The sequence below is a fragment of the Typopeltis vanoorti genome, chromosome 15 (assembly GCF_054136105.1).
Source record: "Typopeltis vanoorti isolate ZY-2024b chromosome 15, IOZ_Tvanoo_1.0, whole genome shotgun sequence".
Classification (NCBI taxonomy): Eukaryota; Metazoa; Arthropoda; class Arachnida; order Uropygi; family Thelyphonidae; genus Typopeltis; species Typopeltis vanoorti.
Window position 1 is genome coordinate 117,696,040 of NC_143563.1, and position 22,564 is coordinate 117,718,603.

At 36.8% G+C, this 22,564-nt stretch overlaps 1 protein-coding gene across 2 annotated transcripts in view; it reads right to left on the minus strand.

The window, feature by feature from the left end:
- The window catches only part of Nup75 (nuclear pore complex protein Nup75), a 492,606-nt gene that overhangs the window by 218,874 nt on the left and 251,168 nt on the right, over window positions 1-22,564 (minus strand). For both annotated transcript variants that reach the window (XM_090404850.1, XM_090404851.1), the window contains exon 12: window positions 17,566-17,659. In XM_090404850.1, coding sequence (XP_090260976.1) covers window positions 17,566-17,659 — 94 coding nt within the window. The remainder of the gene's footprint in view (window positions 1-17,565; window positions 17,660-22,564) is intronic.

Genomic DNA, 22,564 nt, shown 5'->3' on the forward strand with positions numbered 1-22,564 from the left:
CAATATTATAATTGGTCACTTCTATGCAAAACTGTCACTTCTTCCACTGACTGATGATTGGCCTGCCAGAGATTTAATGGTAAAGGTTGATTAGTAAATTAATGAAATTTATATAATTTAACCCAGCTGTCAGATCCATAAGTCAAAATTGGGTTGAACTCTATCCTATACTGCTAATTTCTCTCCTGCTCTATCAATTTATTCAATTGCCTTTCCAACCAAACTGGTTTTCTGTTATTCTTTTATCTATTTCCCTAATTAATTTGCCATAGTTCTATAGGTTCTCCACTGAAAATACAATTTATGTTTCTACTTATGTTTACAGTTTTTTTGTCTTTGTGCTATTGATTGTAAAAGCTGTTAATCAATATTAAATAATTCTGAAAAGTTGTAGAGGATTTAGCCAATTGAATAATGCAAAAAAACTGGGTTGAATATCACCCAGTTCTTTACATATTATACTATGATTTTAACAGTAAAATTGTTTATTTACGCAAAAGAATCTATCTCATACAGAATTAGAGATCGAATTCTCCTACATAGCATAATTATAGAATAAAAGTCAAAACAGAAAAACTGAATTGTGTCAAAAGATAGAACATTTTCAGGTTATCTTTTAGTTGTAAATAATTAAATCTGAAAGCTTAAACTACTGAGGAAGTTGGTTACACACACATTTCAAAAGGAATATCACTAGTGATGCAACTTAATGTAAAAGAATCTATGAATATTTTTTTTCATTCATGGGCTCTTTTTTTCTTTCTACTAGAAGAACCATTCCTATTTCTTATATTAGATAGATAATTAAAAAAATCTACGATACATTTAAACAATGAGATCACTTGGAAGTTAATAAAAAAGTTATTTCAACAATCTTTTTTCACTAATTCAGGAAGTAAATTATACTTAACTGTATTCATATTTTAATCCTTTATCCAAACATGAAGAAGCAAAATTTTGCATGTGAAGTATATTACTAGGCTACTTGTATATAAAGGCTTGAATTAAACAGGCTACTTCAGTTTGCATGTGTTGGTTGGTACTGCCATGTAATATGTAAAGTGTCATTACCCAGGCCAATTTTGACTTTTATGAAGTCTCATTCTGTGGAAACCAGACCTATCAAGATAATGAGAGCATATTTTGATATGTTGATCAACCATGTCATTTTCTGGGTAGTGACCACTACCATTGTAAATTTTTGTGGGGGATGATTTATTGTACTAGTTTGTATTTGTATTCTATCTCATGTATGGTCTAATCATTAACTCATTTACTTATAATCTTGTTGGGCTGCACCATTGTAAAAACTTATACTATCTACTAAGTTTCATCTACTCTCATTAATCCTTAACCCTACATACTTTCTCTATTCTCTAAGCCCTTCTGTCTTAAAGTTTTATTCTTTCCCCTTTCCTTTGCTCCTACCACTTGTTAAGCTGCCTGTTTAACTATTCAACTATTGCCCTAAACGATTGTGATACACTTATTTTCTCAGACTGTTCTACCAAACAAATTTATTTTTATTAACGACTGTGCCAGTTTGGAATAAATAATATAGTCTAAGAATAATAAGATTACGAATAAAGGTAAGGTCTGAGCTAAATTCCTCTTAACTATACAGCAAGTCGTGGCTATTCTAAATCTACTCATGCATACAGGTATGAATTTTATTTGAGATAGTGCATTGGCAAATGATCAGATCAATTGTTGCTTAAACAAAACATTTCATTCTAACTTAACAGTTGAAATTACAATACAGTGGGAATGAATAAAAATTATTACATCTTTGAAGTATTTACATTTTACGTTCACTTAACATTTACATTCAACTTAGCACTATGAAAAACATCCTTTACAATAGGTATAGAATAATTATTTCCTCTAACATAACTACTTTCAGGAAATAATCCTTGCACTTGTTCTACCTTGTTACTATACAATACCTTACAAAACTATACCACTGACCTTCTGTAACACTTACAATTCTTGCTTATCTAAGTTACAAGGAAAACAATATCACTTGTTTACTCACAGTTCTTTCAGTAAGCTTACAGTCTTCTTTTATGAACTATACCTCAGTAAGGACATCTTGAATCCTTTCCGTTACAAAGGACATGTTCTTGACTTGGACATTTCTGTACTCTATCTCTCTCATTCCACCGCTGGCTAATTCGTTGACCTGACATCAAACCTTTTGCAGGAATCGCGGCCAGCTATCCGATGGGACGTACGTTGTCGGTTGCTCCTTGGAAGCCTCCCGGAACATTCTAGAGGAATTGCCAATGTAGTGGCTCCGATGATTGGTGCCAAACCTCTGGTTGCATACTCCATTCCATCAAATCTTCTCCATTCTTCCACTCGGCCGATCAGGAACTGAAACATCTGCAGCAATGACAGTAAAAAGTCCAAGTCTTCTCTTTCTTTTGTAGCCCGTAGTAGTCCCCTTAAATATGCTCCTTGCTTTTTGTTCCCAACCTTCAAATGTCTGTAATTATCTGCCGGCACGATGATGTCACTCTGTTCTTCTCGCTGAAGGTCTGTGCCTTAGGTGATCGATTTGTTCACAAGTTGTTGCAAACTTTTCTGATACATTATTCTTATTGCTTACTAACAATGTTGCTATCCATTTTCTCTAATTTTAAGTACAATATTTTAAACAGACAAATATTTAACACAATTTTCAATACAGTTAATTTTATATTCAGACAAAGGGAACCTTACACTATTTTATTTTCTACACTGTAAAATCGAGTTCGTTAAATTAATTACATTAATTTATCGCACACTTTATTTTGTATGTTTATGTTCCCAAGCATAAAAGACATAAAGCAAAAAAACTTCATAAAAGTCAAAATTGGCCTGGGTAATGACACTTTCCATAATATATGGCAGTACCAACACATACAAACAGAAGTATGTCTATTTAAATCAAGCCTTTATATACAAGTAGCCTAGTAATAAAGATACTTCACATGCAAAATTTTGCTTGTTCATGTTTGAATAAAGGATGAAAATATGAATACAGTTAAGTATAATCGACTTTCTGAAGTAGGAGCCTGTGTAGCTCTGTGGATGTGGCATTTGCACACCACAGCACTTGACTGAACGAAGAATCTAGTCGGAGACTAGAGGAAAATTTTCTAAGCCTTTTTTCGACCGGTTCCTGAGTTAGTCGATCTCTGGCATGCAGGTTTTTTATCCATCAAACTCGGGTTTTTCATCAAGAAAATCGACCGTAGAACTCACATTATTTCAGACATTAATATATTATGTTAGGGACCACGAGATGGTAGGACTTGTTGATTCGTCTCTCTTCACTGCGTGCCGCTTAATGAGTGATAGCCTTGGGACTGCTATCTCTGATTGGGTACCAGTGGAGATTGAACTGCCCACTCAGTTTCCAAAAGCTGGATAAGGCTAAAACAGCCTCGTCTACTCCCTATACGGGAATAAAAAGGCGGTAACTGATTTTTTTTTTTTTTGTTAAATGTTCCCAAGCATTATGGCAAGGGTCACTACCCAGAAAAAGACATGGTTGATCAACATATTAAAATATGCTCTCATTATCTTGATAGGTCTGGTTTCCACGGAATGAGACATCATCATCATCATCATCAAATTCCTGCCATGTACCCTCAAGGGGTGTACAGGATATGACAGTACTACATGAAAAATTTACATCATTACTAACTTCCTATCTACAATTTTCCTCCAAATCAGTCTGTTACTTGTCAAGACTCCAACATTATCAGATCTTATATTTCTATCGTCTAACGCACTTTGCACCGTATCAATCCACCTATATCTTGGTCTTCCTCTGGGTCGTTTTCCTGCCAACCTGGCAGAGAACACTTGTTTTGCTAATCTTTCCTCTCCCATTCTATTTAAGTGACCATACCACCTGAGATTAGCTCTGCTAATGCATTCCTGGATGCTGGCAATGTCAAGTTCTTTCCTAATATCATCATTTTTAATATGATATTGCCATTGATGCCATCTGTTCATGCCTCTAATCTTTCTCAGGACTCTCATATCTGCGGTCTCTAATCTTTGGTCAAGTGTTTTACTTCTGACCCAGCTCTCAGATCCATAAATTAAAACTGGTTTGAACACTGTCTTGTATACAGCTAATTTAGTGTTCCGACTAATTTCTCTCTTATTCCATATGAATTTATTCAATTGACTTCCCACCATACCAGCTTTGCTGATTCTGTTGTCTATTTCTATATTTAGTTTACCATCTTCAGTAAAAATTGTGCCTAAGTAGCTGAAATGTTTTACTTGTTCCACAGGTTCTCCATTCACAACACAGTTGATATTTTCAATGATTCTGCCTATTTTCATTGTCTTTGTCTTTTTATTGCTGACCTTCATACCATATCTATTACAACAGCTATTCAATTTATTCAGAGAATCTTGCAGACTTTTAGCAGATTTATTTAGAAGTATAACATCATCCGCATAAAGCAAAGAGCTGACATTAACATCTCCAATTTTGATATCAGGTTTAATACCACTTTCCTTCATAATGTGATCCATATAGATAATGAATAACAGAGGGGATAATGTACTACCTTGTCTCACACCAGATTTAACATTAAACCATCTTCCTGTACTTCCTTCAATTCTAACTGCTGACTTACAACTCAAATACAGACTAAGTATTGCTTGATATAATGCCCCATTGACACCATATAACTGTAGCGTATTGAATAGCTTCTCTCTTGGCACCTTGTCATATGCCTTATCCAGATCGACAAAACTTAAATACAGATCTTTGTTATATTCCCAAGCTTTCTCGACTATTTGTTGTAAAGTGAAGATCTGATCCTGACAGCCTCTATTTGGCCTGAATCCAGCTTGTTCTTCACCAAGCTTTTCTTCCACAATTCTTCTCAACCGTTTCTCAAGTATACTTGCATAGATCTTGCCAGGAACACTCAGTAGGGAAATACCTCTGTAATTCTCACATTCAGTTTTATTTCCCTTTTTATATATGGGTACTATGAGAGCTCTACTCCAATCATCGGGAATTTGTTCCTTAGTCCAGGCTTTCTGAACTATGCAGTGCAGCCACTGTAAGACTTTTATACCACCATACTTCAGCATTTCTGGTCGAATATCATCTACTCCTGCTGCCTTTCCACATTTTAAGCCTTTGATGGCTTTTTCTACTTCAAGTATGGATATGTATTCCTGACTGCATGCCTGGTCAGTGTTTTTTATCACTGTGCTGTCATCACTGCTTGTTTCATTTAGCAGTTTTTCAAAATAATTACTCCATACTTCAAGGATATCTTTTTCTCCTGTTTTCATGTCACCTTTATCATCTCTAACTCCTTTTACAGCACTCTTTCCTCCATTCCTAAGCTTCTTCAACAACCTCCAGAATATTTTGCCACCTTCTTGATATTTATTTTCTATATTCTTGCCAAAGTCCTCCCATGACTTTTGTTTAACTAGTTTTACACACTGTTTAGCTTTCTTACATTTGTCTCTGTATTTTGTAAGAGTAAAAGCTGACCCATTTGCCAAGAACTTTTGATATGCTTTCTTCTTCCCCTTCACTGCCTCTTTAACTTCCTGTGTCCACCATGAAGTTCTGATTTTTCTATCCTTGCAGACAACCTCACCACATGCCTCTCTCGCTGAGTTAATCAGGGTTTTCTTTCAAGGCTTTCCACTGAATCTCCAAGGTTTGATTCCTGTTCTCAAACTCTTTCATTTTCTTTTCAATAATCTTTCTGTATTTTAGTCTGCAGTTCACATCTGAGAGCTGCTCAACTTTTATTCGCTTTAAAACTTTCTTATATGTTATTCTTTTCAATATGAAATTCAATTTTATCCTGCTCAAGACTAAATAGTGATCGCTTCCAATTTCAAATCCTCTGTACACTCTGGACCAGGGAGAAAACATCACTATCAACAATAACATAGTCAATGAGACTTTTCTTATTCCTAGCCTCTTCTCTCCATGTGAATTTGTGCACATTTTTATGTTGGAACATGGTGTTAGTAATAACCAGTCCATGTCCTGAGCAGAAATCCAACAGATATTTGCCATTATTATTAGCTTTGCTCTTTTCTCCAAATTTTCCCAAAATATTTCTGTATGTCTCACAATCCTACTCTGCTATTTAGATCCCCAACAAGGACCAACTTTTCCTTTTTGATTGTGTCAGTTGCTTTTTCTAAAGCGTCAAAAAATTCCTCCACTTCTACCTTAGTAGAACCTTCTGCGGGACCATAGGCACAAATAAGTCTCATTGTCCAGTTCTGCAATGTCCAGTTCTCATAAACTCTTCTGGCACCTACCAAGTTGTGTGATGTGCAAATTCTATGCATTCGGTGTATACAATGTCCCTTGTGGTGAACTAGGGACATTGTTTTAGAACTACTACTTTTTTTTTTCCTCTCTCAGATATTGCTTCCACATAATGCACAATGTATTCCTGCAAAGTTCCGCAGCATTTGGGTCACTGGATGGTGCTCCACAAGGACTTAAACAGGGATAGTTTAATTTTGATCAGCTTGTATATGTTATCATTTAAGTTAACATGGCCTATGCTTTCCTCACAGAAAGAATTACTTTATGCCTACTGTATTTCATAAGCTTCACGTTCATATAGTTTACTCAAAAAAGTTTCAGATGAAAATGAGTAGGAAATGGATAAGAAAAATATGACTGAAAGCATTAATATCTGTGAGATGCTGAACATTTATCAACAGCTTAATTTATAGAATAAAGCTTATATTCTTAATATATGCATGTTATTTTTAAAACTTTGCAAGTGTGTATATATGATGGAAGAAAGATATTGAATGGTAATTACATAACTCTTAAAATGTAAAAATACTAATGCACCCAACATAAAACATTAAAATGTTCTGACTCAGCAATGAATTAACACAGAATCCTTTGTTTTGATTGTTGATATTTGGTCCTTTTACTAAATATGAGACATTTTCTTTGGATTTTATTGGACCATGATTTTTTATATAAATATATGTATGCAATCGTCAACCAGTTTCGCCAGCTTGGGTTCTGTCAGGCTTCTTCAGGACAAGAATAGTTACTTTAACATTAAATACTATAACAGAAGAATGCAGTAAAGACCTTAAAATCAGTTAAAAAAATTGAAAAAAAAAATCACGAAATCTTTCAACATCACGGTTGCCTTTAAACCTATTTTAACTACACGGCACATGTTAAGAGCTCCTAAGGACAGCATCGCTTTCTACAAATACACAAAAGTATACAACATCCCATGTTCCTATGGACTGAACTATGTAGTCCAAACTTCATGAAGCCTAGAAATCAAAAAGAACATATCAGAGATGTCAGCAATAACAGAACAGACACCTCAGAATTAGCCCATCATTTCTCAATTTTGAACCATTCCATTGATTGGGACAACAGCTCCATGCTGTGCATTGAAGATTTCAAATGAAGAAACTTTAAAGAAGTTGCAGTGGCACTCCGTACAGGAGACAATTTCAATAGAAATCGAGGCATGATATTAAAAGACATTTGGAAAAGCTTAATAAATTTAAGGGGTGCTTAAGGGTTAAAGCTGTATAACTGACAGGAGACCTCCACATAGCCATCAAAGGAATGGGGAGAACCGATCAGGGCTTCTGATCTAATGTCCAATCCTCAAATTCTCGTGGCACACCCTGTTGGGTATCTACCTGGATAATGAACAAACAAGGATGGGCTGGCAATTTGGGATTTAGCCGAACAAATTGTATACTTATTGGCTTAAACCAATATACAAAATGATGGTACAACATGACAAAATTTCATCCCGTCTGAAACGTCGCCTGGTTAAACAAAGCCGCTGTTGTTTTCGCCAGAGAACCAGGGCGAACAGCAAAAAGTCAGCTACTGGAACAAATCCTAAAACTTACCCCAACTCAACATCACCAGAGTTCAAGATTCGGTACGAATGGCAAAGAAATGGAGCCAGATGAGGAATTAGATAAGTAACAGATGGACATAAAAGACAAAAACTGGTGAGATCTTTCTGAGCAATAAATACAAAATGTTATACTCAGGCAATGACAATCAAGGAAAAGAAGGAGTAGCCATAGTATTCAACATTAATACAAGGAAAATCTTCTTGAATGGCAAGCAATTTCAAATAGAGTTATGTGGGCAAATATCAGAATGGGAAACCGGACAATGAGACTTAGTTGTGCTTATGGTCCCACAGAAGGTTCTACTAAGGTAGAAGTGGAGGAATTTTTTGATGCTTCAGAGAAAGCGACTGACACAATGAAAAAGGAAAAGTTGGTCCTTGTTGGGGATCTAAATAGCAGAGTAGGAAATGATTGTTAGACATACAAAAATATTTTGCAAAAATTTGGAGAAAAGAGCAAAGCTAATAATAATGGCAAATACCTGTTGGATTTTTGCTCAGGACATGGACTGGTTATTACTAACACCATGTTCCAACATAAAAATGTTGCACAAATTCACATGGAGAGAAGAGGCAAGGAATCAGAAAAGTCTCATTGACTATGTTATTGTTGATAGTGACGTTTTCTCCCTGGTGCAGGACACCAGAGTGTACAGAGGATTTGAAATTGGAAGAGATCACTATTTAGTCGTAGGCAGGATAAAATTGAATTCCGTATTGAAAAGAATAACATGTAAGAAAGTTTTAAAGCGAATAAAAGTTGAGCAGCTCTCAGATGTGACTAAAATACACAAAGATTAATGAAGAAAAAATGAAAGAGTTTGAGAAAAGGAACCAAACCTTGGAGATTCAGTGGCCAGCCTTGAAGAAAACCCTGATTGATTCAGCCAGAGGGGCATGTGGTGAGTTTGTGTGAAAGGATAGAAAAATCAGAACACCATGGTGGACACAGGAAGTTAAAGAGACAGTGAAGGAAAAGAAGAAGGCATATCAAAAGATAAGAGCTTTTGCTCTTAGAGAATAAAGAGACAAATATAAGAAAGCGAAACACTGTGTAAAACTAGCTAAACAAAAGTTATGGGAGGACTTTGGCAAGAACATAGAAAATAAATATCAAGAAGGTGGTAAGATATTCTGGAGGTTGTTGAAGAAACTCAGAAATATAGGAAAGAGTACTGTAAAAGGAGTTAGAGATGATAAAGGTGACATGAAAACAGGGGAAAAAGATATCCTTGAAGTATGGAGTAATTACTACGAAAAATTGCTAAATGAAACAAGCAGTGATAGCACAGTGGTAAAAAACACTCAACAGGTATACAGTCAGAAATACAGGGTGTTCGGGATAAATTTGACAGTTTCGTAAGGAAAAAGAAAATCTTCTTTGTATCTATTAAATTTAATGAATTGACAAAAAAACATTACAGGCAGAGTTAATTACAATACTATCAACAAGATTTACTCAAAATAACCACCATTAGCATCGATCACAGCTTCAATTCTGCTTCGGAACCTCGAACAAGCTGATGCTACAGTCTCCCTGGGAAGGGCCGCTAAAACTGTTTTAATTTTATCCATTAACTGGGCTTTTGTATTACTGGAAGTGCGATTGGTGTCTTTTTCAACTGCGCCCCATACAAAATAATCCATGGGGTTAAGGTCTGGGGAGTTTGGAGGCCAAACATTTGGACTGGTGAAGTCGTAGAAATTTTCAGACAACCATTTTTGACTTTTCCCAGAGGTGTGGCAAGGGGCCGAATCCTGCTGCCATACATACGGCCTACCATTGGCTACCCTTGTTATCCAGGGCTTGACTACAGTTAGCAACTCCACGAACAAAGCCCGAATTCCAATACCAGGGTTCTTCAACACCTGTTCCTGCAGATTTGCGAGGAATTCTGCTGTACGAACGCAATCAGATCGTCTGCTAGGGATCTTTCTTCTTGCTACATCCTCGTAGTCACCATTGCAAGTCTCTAGTTCATGCCTGATTGTTTTTACTGTATTCAGGGAGCATTGGGCAGCAGTCGTAATATCCTTATTTTGATGGCGGGCACGAATCATCATGATACAAGTTATTCTCTTCCATGATTCAGGTGGGTTCCAGCTATCCATCCTTTCTGACATCTTGTATATGAATGAAGAAGGGTCCAAACTTTTAAATGAAGAGAAGTGTGTGTTAATACATGTAACTTACGGAAAAATATAATTAATTATAAATATGTCAAATTTATCCCGAACACCCTGTACATATCCATACTTGAAGTAGAAAAAGCCATCAAAGGCTTGAAATGTGGAAAGGCAGCAGGAGTAGATGATATTCAACCAAAAATGCTGAAGTATGGTGGTATAAAAGTCTTATAGTGGCTGCACTGCATAGTTCAGAAAGCCTGGACAGAGGGATGAATTCCCAATGATTGGAGTAGAGCTGTGGTAGTACCCATATATAAAAAGGGAAATAAAACTGAATGTGAGAATTACAGAGTATTTCCCTACTGGCAAGACGGTTGAGAAGAATTGTGGAAGAAAAGCTTGGTGAAGAACAAGCTGGATTCTGACAAAATAGAAGCTGTCAGGATCAGATCCTCACTTAATGACAAATAGTTGAGAAAGCATGGGAATATAACAAAGATCTGTATTTAAGTTTTGTCGATCTGGAAAAGGGATATAACAAGGTGCCAAGAGAGAAGCTATTCAATACACAGTTATATGGTGTTAATGGAGTATTATATCAAGCAATACTTAGTCTTTATTTGATTTGCAAGTCAGCAGCTAGAATTGAAGGTAGTACAGGAAGATGATTCAATGTTAATTGAACCATATTCCTGTACTTCCTGTATATTATCCCATGTGTTATTCATTATCTATATCAATCACATTATGAAAGAAAGTGATATTAAACATGATATCAGAATTGGAGATGTTAATGTCAGCTCTTTGCTTTCTGCGGATGATGTTATACTTCTAAATAAATCTGCTACAAGTTTGCAAGATTCCCTGACTAAATTGAATAAGCATTGTAATAGATATGGTATGAAGGTCAGCAATAAAAACTCAAAGACAATGAAAATAGGTAGAATCGTTGAAATTGTCAACTGCATTGTGAATGGAGAACCTCTGGAACAAGTAAAACATTTCAGCTACTTAGGCACGATTTTTACTGAAAATGGTAAATTAAATATGGAAATAGACAACAGCATCAACAAAGCTGATATGGTAGGAAGTCAACTGAATAAATTCATATGGAATAAGAGAGAAATTAGTCGGAACACAAAATTAGCTGTATACAAGACAATATTCAAACCAGTTTAACTTATGGATCTGAGAGCTGGTTCAGAAGTAAAACACTTGACCAAAGACAAGAGACCGCAGATATGAGAGTCCTGAGAAAGATTAGAGGCGTGAAACAGAAGGCATCAATGGCAATATCATATTAAAAATGAGGATATGAGGAAAGAACTTGATATTGTTAGCATGCAAGAATGCGTTAGCAGAGCTAATTTCAGTTGGTATGGTCACTTAAACAAAATGTGCGAGGAAAGATTATTATTATTATTATTATTATTATTATTATTACTATTATTATGGACAACTCCAGGGAGTTATTAGACTCATCGAGGGAGGCCCAAATCATATTCATTACAACTATTCAACATTCATACAGTATCTATCACACCTCGTCTTAAACTCATTCACTGTCACAGCATCCACCACAGACTCAGGGAGCGCATTCCACTCTTTCACTACTCTAAAAGTAAAGAATCCAGCTCTAACACCTTTACTAACCACACTTTTGCCCAGTTTCCATGGATGTCCCCTAGCCCTCCCACAACCAGCCCTGTTCTCAAAAATATCTTCGGATTAATTTTATAGAAACCCTTCAGTAATTTGAATGTCTCAATCATATCTCCCCTCCTCCTATCAACCAATTTTTGAAACCCACAAATCCTCAACCTGTTCTCATAAGGTTCATTCCACAGACCTGCTATCATCTTGGTCACTCGCCTGTGGATCCTCTCCACCTCCTCCCGATCAAGAAGAAACCTAGGTGACCAAATCTGAGCACAGTAGTCGAGATGGGGTCTTAGCAACGCTCGATACAGAGGAACAATAACATGCTTGTCTCTGCTTGTCAACGTATTCTTCAGCAACCAAGTGATTTGATGAGCTGATTTGGTCACTTTTGCAATGTGTCCCCTAAATTTCAATTCCTTATCCACCAACACTCCTAAATCTCGTGCCTAATCAATTTCCTGGAGCACGGTTCCACCAATGCAGTAAACTGCCGCCAATCTTTTCACCCCAAAATGCATAACCTTACATTTTGCCACATTAAATTGACATCCATTCTCCTTAGCCAAGACTTCCAATCTATCCAAATTATCCTTCAAAATTTTGACGTCATCTGCATTCACTATTGCCCTACCCAACTTCGCATCATCCGCAAACAAATGAACTGTTCCGCTCAGATCCTTTCCTATATCATTTATGAACAAATTAAACAGCAGTGGTCCAAGAACAGATCCTTGTGGCACACCACTAGTCAAGGCTGTCTTGTGGACTCTACTCCTGAGTAAACCACTCTCTGATATCTCTCCGTCAACCACCCTCCAATCATCTCACCAACCCTATGTCCATCCCCATATGCTGCAATTTACTGATTAGAATTTCATGTGGTATCCTGTCAAAGGCCTTAGCAAGGTCCAGTAGAATCACTGTAAACCCATTACCCTTATCCAGTTCAGCCATCACTGTGTTATAATACGTGAGCAAGTTACTGAGGCATGACCTACCCTTCACAAAACCATGCTGTCCCCGATACAGTATCCCATTTTCTTCTATCGAATCTTGTATTTTCCTCTTGACTATTTTCTCTAAGACCTTGATAATGATTCCTGTTATGCTGATTGGCCGGTAATTTTCAACAGCAGCCTTGGAACCACCTTTGTGCAGCGGAACCATTTTCCCCTCTTTCCACCCCCTTGGGAGTGACCCAGTCCTGAGGCTCAAATTAAACAAAATGGTCAAGGGCACTGACAATTCTTTAGCCGCTTCACGTACGACATGAGCTGGTATACCATCCAATCCCACAGATGTATTGACATTGAGGTTCTGTAATAGACTAGTTACCTCTACTTCATTCATCACAATTCCAGTATAAGCTGTTGGTTCTTCCATTCCTACAAAGTCACCACCTGGATGATATACTCTTGCAAAGTGCTCGCTCAGTAATTCCACAATATCGACTGATTCGGTTACCTTCCTACCCTCAGCATTTTTTAAGATCATTCTACCATGAGCATTTTTCCTTTTACTTGCAATATATTGAAAAAACTGTTTGGGATTCTCTTTAGCCTGCGTGGCCAATTTCCTTTCGTAATCTGCTTTTGCTTTTCTTACCACCCTTGTTACCATCCTGGCCTGAGCTTTATACTGTTCCTGCGCCTGATGGTCACCCTTCTCCTTAAATTCCCTCCACAATTGTTTCTTTTTTTGCAGCTCAAGCTTAATAGTGTTATTCATCCATTTAACCCCTACTTGATTTATTATTCGGCCTCTTGGTATACAGTCAACCATTGCCTCCTGCAAACAGTTCTTAACCACTTCCCATGCACTATCACATCCAGCCCTTGCAATTTTACATGCCATGGCATTGCACACACCTAAGCTTGTCATACTTACCAGCTGGTAATTTCACATGTACCCTGTCTTAATTGTAAATTCGACTCCTTTAGCCACCTCCCAAGTCATGACCTCATGGTCACTCTCACCAATTGGTGGCAACATGGTCATGTTCGTTACAGCCACATTCTCAGTTGCAATTACTAAGTCCAGCACTCTCTGCCCCCTGGTATTTTCCACTACATGTTGCCGTAGATAGTTGTCTCTTAATAACCGCATAAAATCCAATTCCTTCCTCCCATGTGCCCTCTCCTCTTTCCAGTCAATGTTACCATAATTGAAATCACCCATAATAATTACCCTCTCCACTCATTTCTTCTATTTGCTTATGCATACTATCCCCACCATCTATTCCATCACCTGGTCTATAGCAGCACCCAATTGTATATTTTGTTCTGCTAGATTCTATCTCACACCAAAGAGCCTCAAATGTGCTTTTTTCCCCATCCTGCAGTTCAACTTCTACACTCCTTGGCTGAAGCTCATCAGCTATCATCAATAACACTCCTCCCCCCTTTTTATTCACCCTGTCACTCCTGAACACGCTATACCCATCGCATTCAATCCCACTAGCTTTATCATCTTCTGTCAGCCATGTTTCACTAATACCAACAACCTGTGGCCTGGAAGTGCCAACCATGGCCAAAAACTCTTCCTTCTTGTTCCTAATACTCCTGGCATTAGTGTACATGAATCGCAGAAGCCCATTTGTCCCATCCCTACTTTGATGCTTTATACTAACTATCCCATTCTGATTTGTTGTCCGTCGTACTCGCTCGGGCATAATATACTCATTCATACATTTAACTGCCTCCCTAAAGTCTGCATATCTACCCCCCCCCTTAATAAATCTAGTTTCCCTGAGTCTGTACATCCACTTCCACATCATTCATCAACACTTTTTCAAGTCTCCGTACACCAACTCCATTCAAATGTAACCCATCCATCTTATATAAGTCCTTTCGCCCATCGAACTTATTCCACACATCCACAAATTCAACACCACTCTCCATGCATAATCCACGCATAAAGTCATTGGCAATTATGGCCCTCCTTCTAAACACTTCGCTGTCATACCGCGGTAAGATACTCACCATCCTAACTCTCTCACTCTTCTCTTTTGCTACCTCAAATAACTCCCTCACATCCTCTATCATTTCCATTTTGTCCTCTTTCAAATCATTCGTTCCTGCCACGATTATCATCTCTTTCACCCTCTGTTTTTGCAGTCGAATAGATTCGCTGACGTCCTTTATGTGATTATTAGCAAATATTAGCAAAACAAGTGTTCTCTGCCAGGTTGGCAGGAAAACGCCCCAGAGGAAGACCAAGATATAGATGGATTGATATGGTACAAAGTGCCTTAGACGATAGAAATATAAGATCTGATAATGTTGGAGTCTTTACAAGTAACTGACTGATTTGGAGGAAAATTGTAGATAGGAAGTTAGTAATGATGTAAATTTTTCATGTAGTACTATCATATCCCATACATCTCTTAGGGTACATGTCAGGAATTTGATAATGATGATAATAAATTCACTATGTTCAGCAGAACTGAATTACGCGAAAAACTATAAAACACACGATCTACTAACAATGATTAATTCTCCACGCTTTATGCTCTGTCGCACGTCCTTTTCCATTTTTTTAAAACTGATTTTAAGGTCGTTACTGCATTCTTCTGTTGTAGCATTTAATGTTAATGTAACCATTCTCGTCCTGAAGAAGCTAGAGAGACCCAAGCTGGCGAAACTGGTTGATTTTATACATATATTTATATAAAAAATCATGGTCCAATAAAATGTCTCATATTTACAGAATCCTTTGATTTGATGCTCGTTTGAGGAAAAAAAAAACTGTTCAAAATACAGATGTTTATTTAAGGAACACATCAAATCAAGGTATCAACCCGATTTCAATCAGAATGACCATCTCTTAGGGAAAGTTTAGAATATTTTTTAAAATGTTAAGAAAAGTTTAAAAAAATTATATATATATATATACACACACACACACACACAGAAATACAGGGTGGCCACAATTAAAGAGACGTTCAAAGCCCTTTAGTGACAAATATATTGAACAAAATTCATCCAAACTTGGTGTGAGTACACTCTGGAATATGGGATTTTGATTTAACAGAAGATAAAAAATAGTACGAAATTCTGCAACCAAAGGCATTTGGCACTAAGCCAAATGGACATTAAATGAACAGTAATGGCTAGAAAAGACAAACTAATCAATTTTCATGTTCGTATAATTTACAGATGTTGTTCCAATGTAAGGTGATGCTCCATCCTGATTGAATATAATCGAGTCAAGGTATCTTTTCTGCTGCAGTTGCGGAACAACAAAGTTGCGTAGCATCTCTTGATACCTGACAGCAGAGATGATATAAGTCACTTGTCTTGTCAGGCGAAGTTCTTCAAAAAAGTATGGACTGATAATAAATGATGAGGTGAAACCCCACCACACTGTGACTTTCAGCAAGTGTAAAGGTAATCTGATGGACATGAGAATTAATTGCGGCCCAAATGTAGCATTTGTGTGAGTTAACAGTATTGTGTGGATAAAAATAAACCTTGTTACTCCACAAGATCTTCCACCACCATGCATCATCCACTTTTGTTCGAGCTAAGAACGTCAGGACAAACTGGAGTCAAGTTTCCACATCTGCATGGGGAAAAGCTTAAGTAAGGGAGATCTTGTGTGTGTGTGAGAGGGATGGGGAACGTCAGCATTCGATGCAGGATTTTCAACAGTTGAGTATGGGAGGCCCAGTTGCCTCAGTATTGTCTGAGCTGCTGAACCCTTGTGCATTATTCATTCTGTGTTCCACATTGGCAGTTGCCACTTCATCAACTTGTTGAGAAATAATCTATTTGTGCCCTTATCCTGCCCTCACTACTAAAATTCCGCTATTTTCAAATCGGAAAATCATTATTCTAAGATTTATTGTCATTGGACCTTTTCTCCTATTCTTCAAATGCCAGAATTCTCAAAGTATGGCATTAGTGTCACCATGTGGGTGATAGTAAAGATTGATCTAGAACTGCACATTCCAGTAAGGTGAGATCCATAGCACTTCAGTCTTATCAGAATGATGCAGAATTTTGTACTTTTTTTTTTCTGTAAATCAAAATCCCATGCTCCATGACCAACCTGTATATCTCCCTCAGATAACATTACATCACTACTCACGATTAAACCAGTCAAATATTATCCTCCAGGTTGCAGTCCCTCCTATGAATGTGAAACACAATTGCCTATTATGTTAATGATGATGGACAATCAGTTGCTATCTTCTGAAATATTTGAAAAAATATATAATGATTTCATATTATCAGTAAACTTCTTTCTTGTGTATATATGCTCTCTGTGCAGGCTACCTGTGTTACAGGTGCTCCTGAAGCTAAGAATTCACATTTGTACTATCAGAAGCAACCCCACATCATTACACTGCCTCTTCTAAACTTCGGTGTGGGGGACACCACACTCATGTGAAACGTATTCTCCAAACCCAAACACATCCAAGACTGGAAGAGCATAAAACATGTCTCATTACTCCATGGTTTCGTTTTGCATATCCTTGATCCATACCAATCACGAATTTTTTGTTAATTAACAAAGGGGAGGGGTATCTAACTTTCATTTAGAGTAGAATTAATTTGTAATGAAACTGATTTCAAAGAAAATTTTATTAAACACATTAATTGAGCAGCTCTAATACGAACAGTCTTTACTCTCTTAAGTCTGCACAGAATATAGCAAAATACATTAAAAAAACTAATTAATTTAACATTACATAATATATACACATGTGTTTCTCTCTTCTTTATCAACTTGTCGCAATGCTCTAGGCCACAGATCTAAGTTTCCTGGGAGATTACAATTATTCAATTAAAAGAATAATTAATTTACATACACGTGAAAAATATATGTAAACAGAAATACTTACTCCTGCATATATACTTAATTCATGTACAGCAATGCATGGATCTGTGTACAAGAGAGTTGATACCATTAAATGATACCAAGTTTCACATAATTCACTGAAATATAAAATATATTAATTAATTGCTGTTGAAGAAAAAAAAATACTGAATGCAAATGATGCTAAAAGCAAAAAGAAATAAGCAAATATTTACTATCTTTATAACTGCAGTGTAATAAGTTAAACCAATAGTTTGGCATATAAACATATGTCATGAAACCCTTGAAAACTTTGTAAATAGAATGAACAACTCCAGCAAAAAAATTAAGTTTCTGGAGTGCCAAAGGCATTTCATCTTTGTAGATGTCCAATATCACAATAGAGTAAACAAGCACTATAGTGAATAACACTAGAACAAAATAACTACAGAGAATGTCCTGTCCTAAGTCACACAGAACTAATGCTATTTTAAGTTCACTATCACAAACAGTAAAAATTGAACCCCTTCACTAAAGCAAATTGAATGAAATGATGTCATAATCAGGAGACAAAGGAAATAGTGGAAAATATACCAAAAGGAAATCCATAGCACATATAAAGAAATATGGTAAACAGAACAAAGAAAATGGCACACTGAGGAGATGGGCAGATACATAAATGCAAAGAAATGAGCAGATACATAAAGTACATGAACTGACAACATGAAAAAGTACAAATGCAAACAACAATAGGAGACAAAGTGCTATAAGAAAGTATGTGTGTGTGTAGCTACAGTAATCTGTGATTTATCTGACCTTCACAACACTTCAATTAGATGATCATTGCCTGTCAAATGACTTCTGGTAGAGCACTGCTTAAATGAACTTCAATTCTCAGAACTAGCCATTCTGATAATTGAAGGGTCAGATAAATTGTAGATTACTGTAAATACATGCAAATAAGTTGATGAAAACAATAACAAATGGTCAATAAAGGTATAAGGGGGTGCAAACCAAAAAAAAATAATAACAACAATAACAAATAAATAATTGTGAAAACATTGCAGATATATGCTGATTACCAAAACAAGCCTTAAAGTACAAGCTATTAGGAAAAAGAAAACCAGGACATCCTCTTAAAAGATTCAACGATGATTTCTAAGGCCGGAACAGGCCACGTTAGGCCTAAATCCTTGATATGCATGATGATGATTGCAGATATATACAGGGTGGCCATAAAATAACTTTCCCTCTTTGGAGGCATCTGTAGCTAAAACCAATAAACGGAATGAGACCAAATTTTATATCGAGACTTTTGTAGGCATGGGAAGATGAATTCCGCGAAAAAAATATTTAGTACCAAAAGTAGCCTATAGTGGAAATTTTGGCACTAGCAAAACCGAAAAACAAGCGGATAATTACATTAAAGGCAGATAAAATGGAATGATAACATTTCGACGGTGTAAGCAACAGCCGCATCACTCATTCCAGCTGGATATGTGGCGCGTTACAATGATAAGAATAATAATAATTAAAAACTAAAACAACAACCTGCAAGAGGGACAGAAATTAATGTAGTGATTGAACTCACAGGAAATAATGTTTTATTCATCAGAATCATGGTCCCCTGGACCACATACACGATTTTCAATGTGCTGACCTTTCTTGTGTACAACAAATTGCATCCAGTGTGCGACATGCTCTACAGCTGAGCGTAAGGAGCCGGACTGGATGTTCATAACAACCCGTTTTATGTTCTCTTTCAAGACATGCAAGTTGGGAATGCCACCAACATACACCCCCACAGCCAAAAGTCACATGGAGTGATGTCCAGGGATCAGGCCATGCCATCGGAAAGAACTGACTGATAACCCTCTCATTACTAAAATGCTGGCGTAAAAGGTGCTGTACTGAATGTTCAATGTGTGTCGTGCTCCATCCTGCATAAAAATTATGGAGTCCAAACATTGTCTTTGCTGCAATGCAGGAATGACAAAATTTTCCAGCATTCATCAATAAATCTCTCCAGTAATGGAGCAGGTTACAGGAGGACCTGTACGGGTAATACGCTCAAAAAAGTATGGTCCTATTATGAAATCGGCTGTGAAGCCATACCACACGGTTATTTTTGGGGAATACAGTGGTACTTGCTGGATCGCTTGGGGATGTTCAAATGCCCAAATTCTGCAGTTGTGAGTGTTGACCGACCTATTCAGATAAAAATGAGCCTCATCACCCCACAATATTCTCCAAGGCCAGTCATTGTCGACCTCCATTCAGGCAAGAAACATTAGCACGAAGGTCATGCAGTTATCATAATCTGCGCTAGTTAGTGCTTGCACATGACTGAACTTATACAGATAGAAGTGAAGCATTTTCCATAAGATTTTCCAGACTGTACCATAAGCCATATTAAGTTTGCCATCTATGGCATGAGTGCTTGGACCAATACTGGTCCCTGTGTCGTCGAACACCGCACTTATTATAATCTGCGGTAGTTAGTGCTTGCACACGACCGAACTTATACAGATAGAAGTGAAGCATTTTCCGTAAGATTTTCCAGACTACACCATAAGTCGTATCAAGTTTGCAACCTAGCATGAGCACTTGGATCAGCACTGGTCCCTGTGTCATTGAACACCGCAGTAGCAATGTCTGTTACTGTCTCTTCTTACACTGCTTTCCGTCCTCTGCCAGGTCTAACTCCTAGTGATCCAGTTTCTTCATACTTCTTAATCATAGCTCTCAGCGCTACAGCTGACATAGGACCTGTACGCAGGTTATGAAGCATTCTAAATTCTCGAAGGGCCGCTACAGCATTGCATTGTTTAAGTGTTTAAAGTAAAACAACTTAACAAGTGAAGCACGCTGAGGCAAGATATGATGCATAATGAGCACAATTCGTCAGTCATTCAAATAACTGCCTAAACATTCCCAATCCCTTTTTAAGTGGAATTGGTGGCGCTGCTGTCATGCACACACAGTAAAATTTGCATAATCCTTTTTACCGGTGTTTACTGCAAATATTTGACTGCTTTTGGTTCCAAAATTTTCCCTATTGGCGACTTTTGGTACTAAATCTTTTTTTTTTTTTTGTGGAATTCATCTCCCCATGCCTTCGAAAGTCTCAATATAAAATGTGGTCTCATTCTGTGTGTTAGTTTTAGCTACAGATACCTCCAAAGAGGGAAAGTTAATTTATGGTCACCCTGTATTACAATCGACTTCTGGATTACTTAGAGTCCAAAGTCGCTATTTCCAGAATTTAGAAATTTTTAGACCATTATTCCAGTTAAGAATGGGTTGACTGCAAAGAACTTGATAACATTCTTTGAAGAGTCTTTCAGATTTGAAGGGAGGTGTGTGAAGAAGGTTTTGTCCACCATGTTCTGCAAGACCAGATTTCCTGGCTTGGAGATGTAATTCATATACTCTAATTGTGTCTATGGTATGATCAGTATGGCCAAAATAGGAGAGATTGTAAGAACAAGGATCTAGTATATTCCCAGGTAAGTTAAGTGGGGAAGTTTGTCTTTAGCAGAACACAGGATCAAAGAAATCTTGTTTATTGGTTTGAAGGTTGTTTGGAATTCAAATTATTTAAAACAAATTGAGATGCATTCAAAAATGTCTTTTATATAAGGAATAGAAATTCTCTTAATATCAGATGCTGGGTAATAATATGAGAATAATTGTCTTAGAAGCAGTGTAGATTAGATGAAAAAATAACTGATCAAAATCATGTTGTCTTTTACAGATTATATTCTAGTCTAAGTGTTTCTTCAGAGGAACAGTTGGAACATAAATTTTATTCTTGGAAAAAGATTATCTATGAAACTATCTTATTCTCAATTTGTGTATGGCCAAACAGCAAACACATCGTTAAGCTGAAGCAACCAAGTGGAGGACAGGGGATGATAGTAGTGAAGAGATGTTCTCCTAAGTGTTACATAAAATAATATGATAGAAGTCATGACCTGGGTACACCCATACTGCAAATCTTCAACCTGCTTGTATAGATTACCTTGCCAGGAAAAGTATCTGGAATGTACAGCTAAGTCAAATAATTTAAGGTTGTCAGCTGGAAAGTCTTTAGAGAGCAGCTGAATAATGATATCTAACAACATTGGTGAATAGGGAAACAGAGTCAAAGCTCGATACGATGTCAGAGCTGTAAAGGTGGAAGGTCTTTCACTTTTGCATTGTTGTCTGCCTTTGTTGAGGTTTTTAAGGAGCTTTTCCCATTCTTGGAGAGTAGGTTCGATAAATATTTTGACAATTCATATGTAGGATAGCCGATATAGTTGACCACTGCCATGAAGGAACATCCAAGTTATGTATTTTTGACAGTCCACATACATGTTCGGCATCAAATATCTTTCAATTTTACAGTTTCAACATTCAACGAATTTGTGTTGTCTAGCGGTTGACTTCATGCTAAAATCGAGAATTTAGGTAAAAACTCAAAAAATTCTAAATCAGAAATTTATATATTTTTTTATCTTATAGATAAAGAGTTTTTCAAACACAAAATAAGCTGCTACCTAAACAAATATCATAACTTTTACTTGTTTCAGTAAAACTCAAATTAAAGAAACACTATATCGAGCAATATTTCTTTAATTTCCAGTTCTAAGAGAAGAAAGTGAATTTACACCAGCAGTACAGTCACAAAATCTGTATCTATCACTTTTCCCCTCCCTTCAGGTTGACTAATGTTCATCATTTCTGTTCCCTTTCTCTTTGTAATTGGAAGAAACCAATCTGACTGACTACTGAAGTTCTCAGGTTAGTTATTACTAATTTTAAGAGCACAGGCTGCACATATCTAGTTTATTGTGAAGATTTCAGATAAGTGACATTAATTTAAGCTAATCTAACATTCTGTAATTAAAGTATTAATTCTGGATGTTCATTTTTATAATTTCATATCCTTCAATGTTTTCTCTCCCAGTATTATTTTGCATTTTTACTTTTTCATACTGTCGGTTCATGTGCTTCACACAGTTCCTACCAATCTTCTGTGTTCTGTTGTCAATATACTA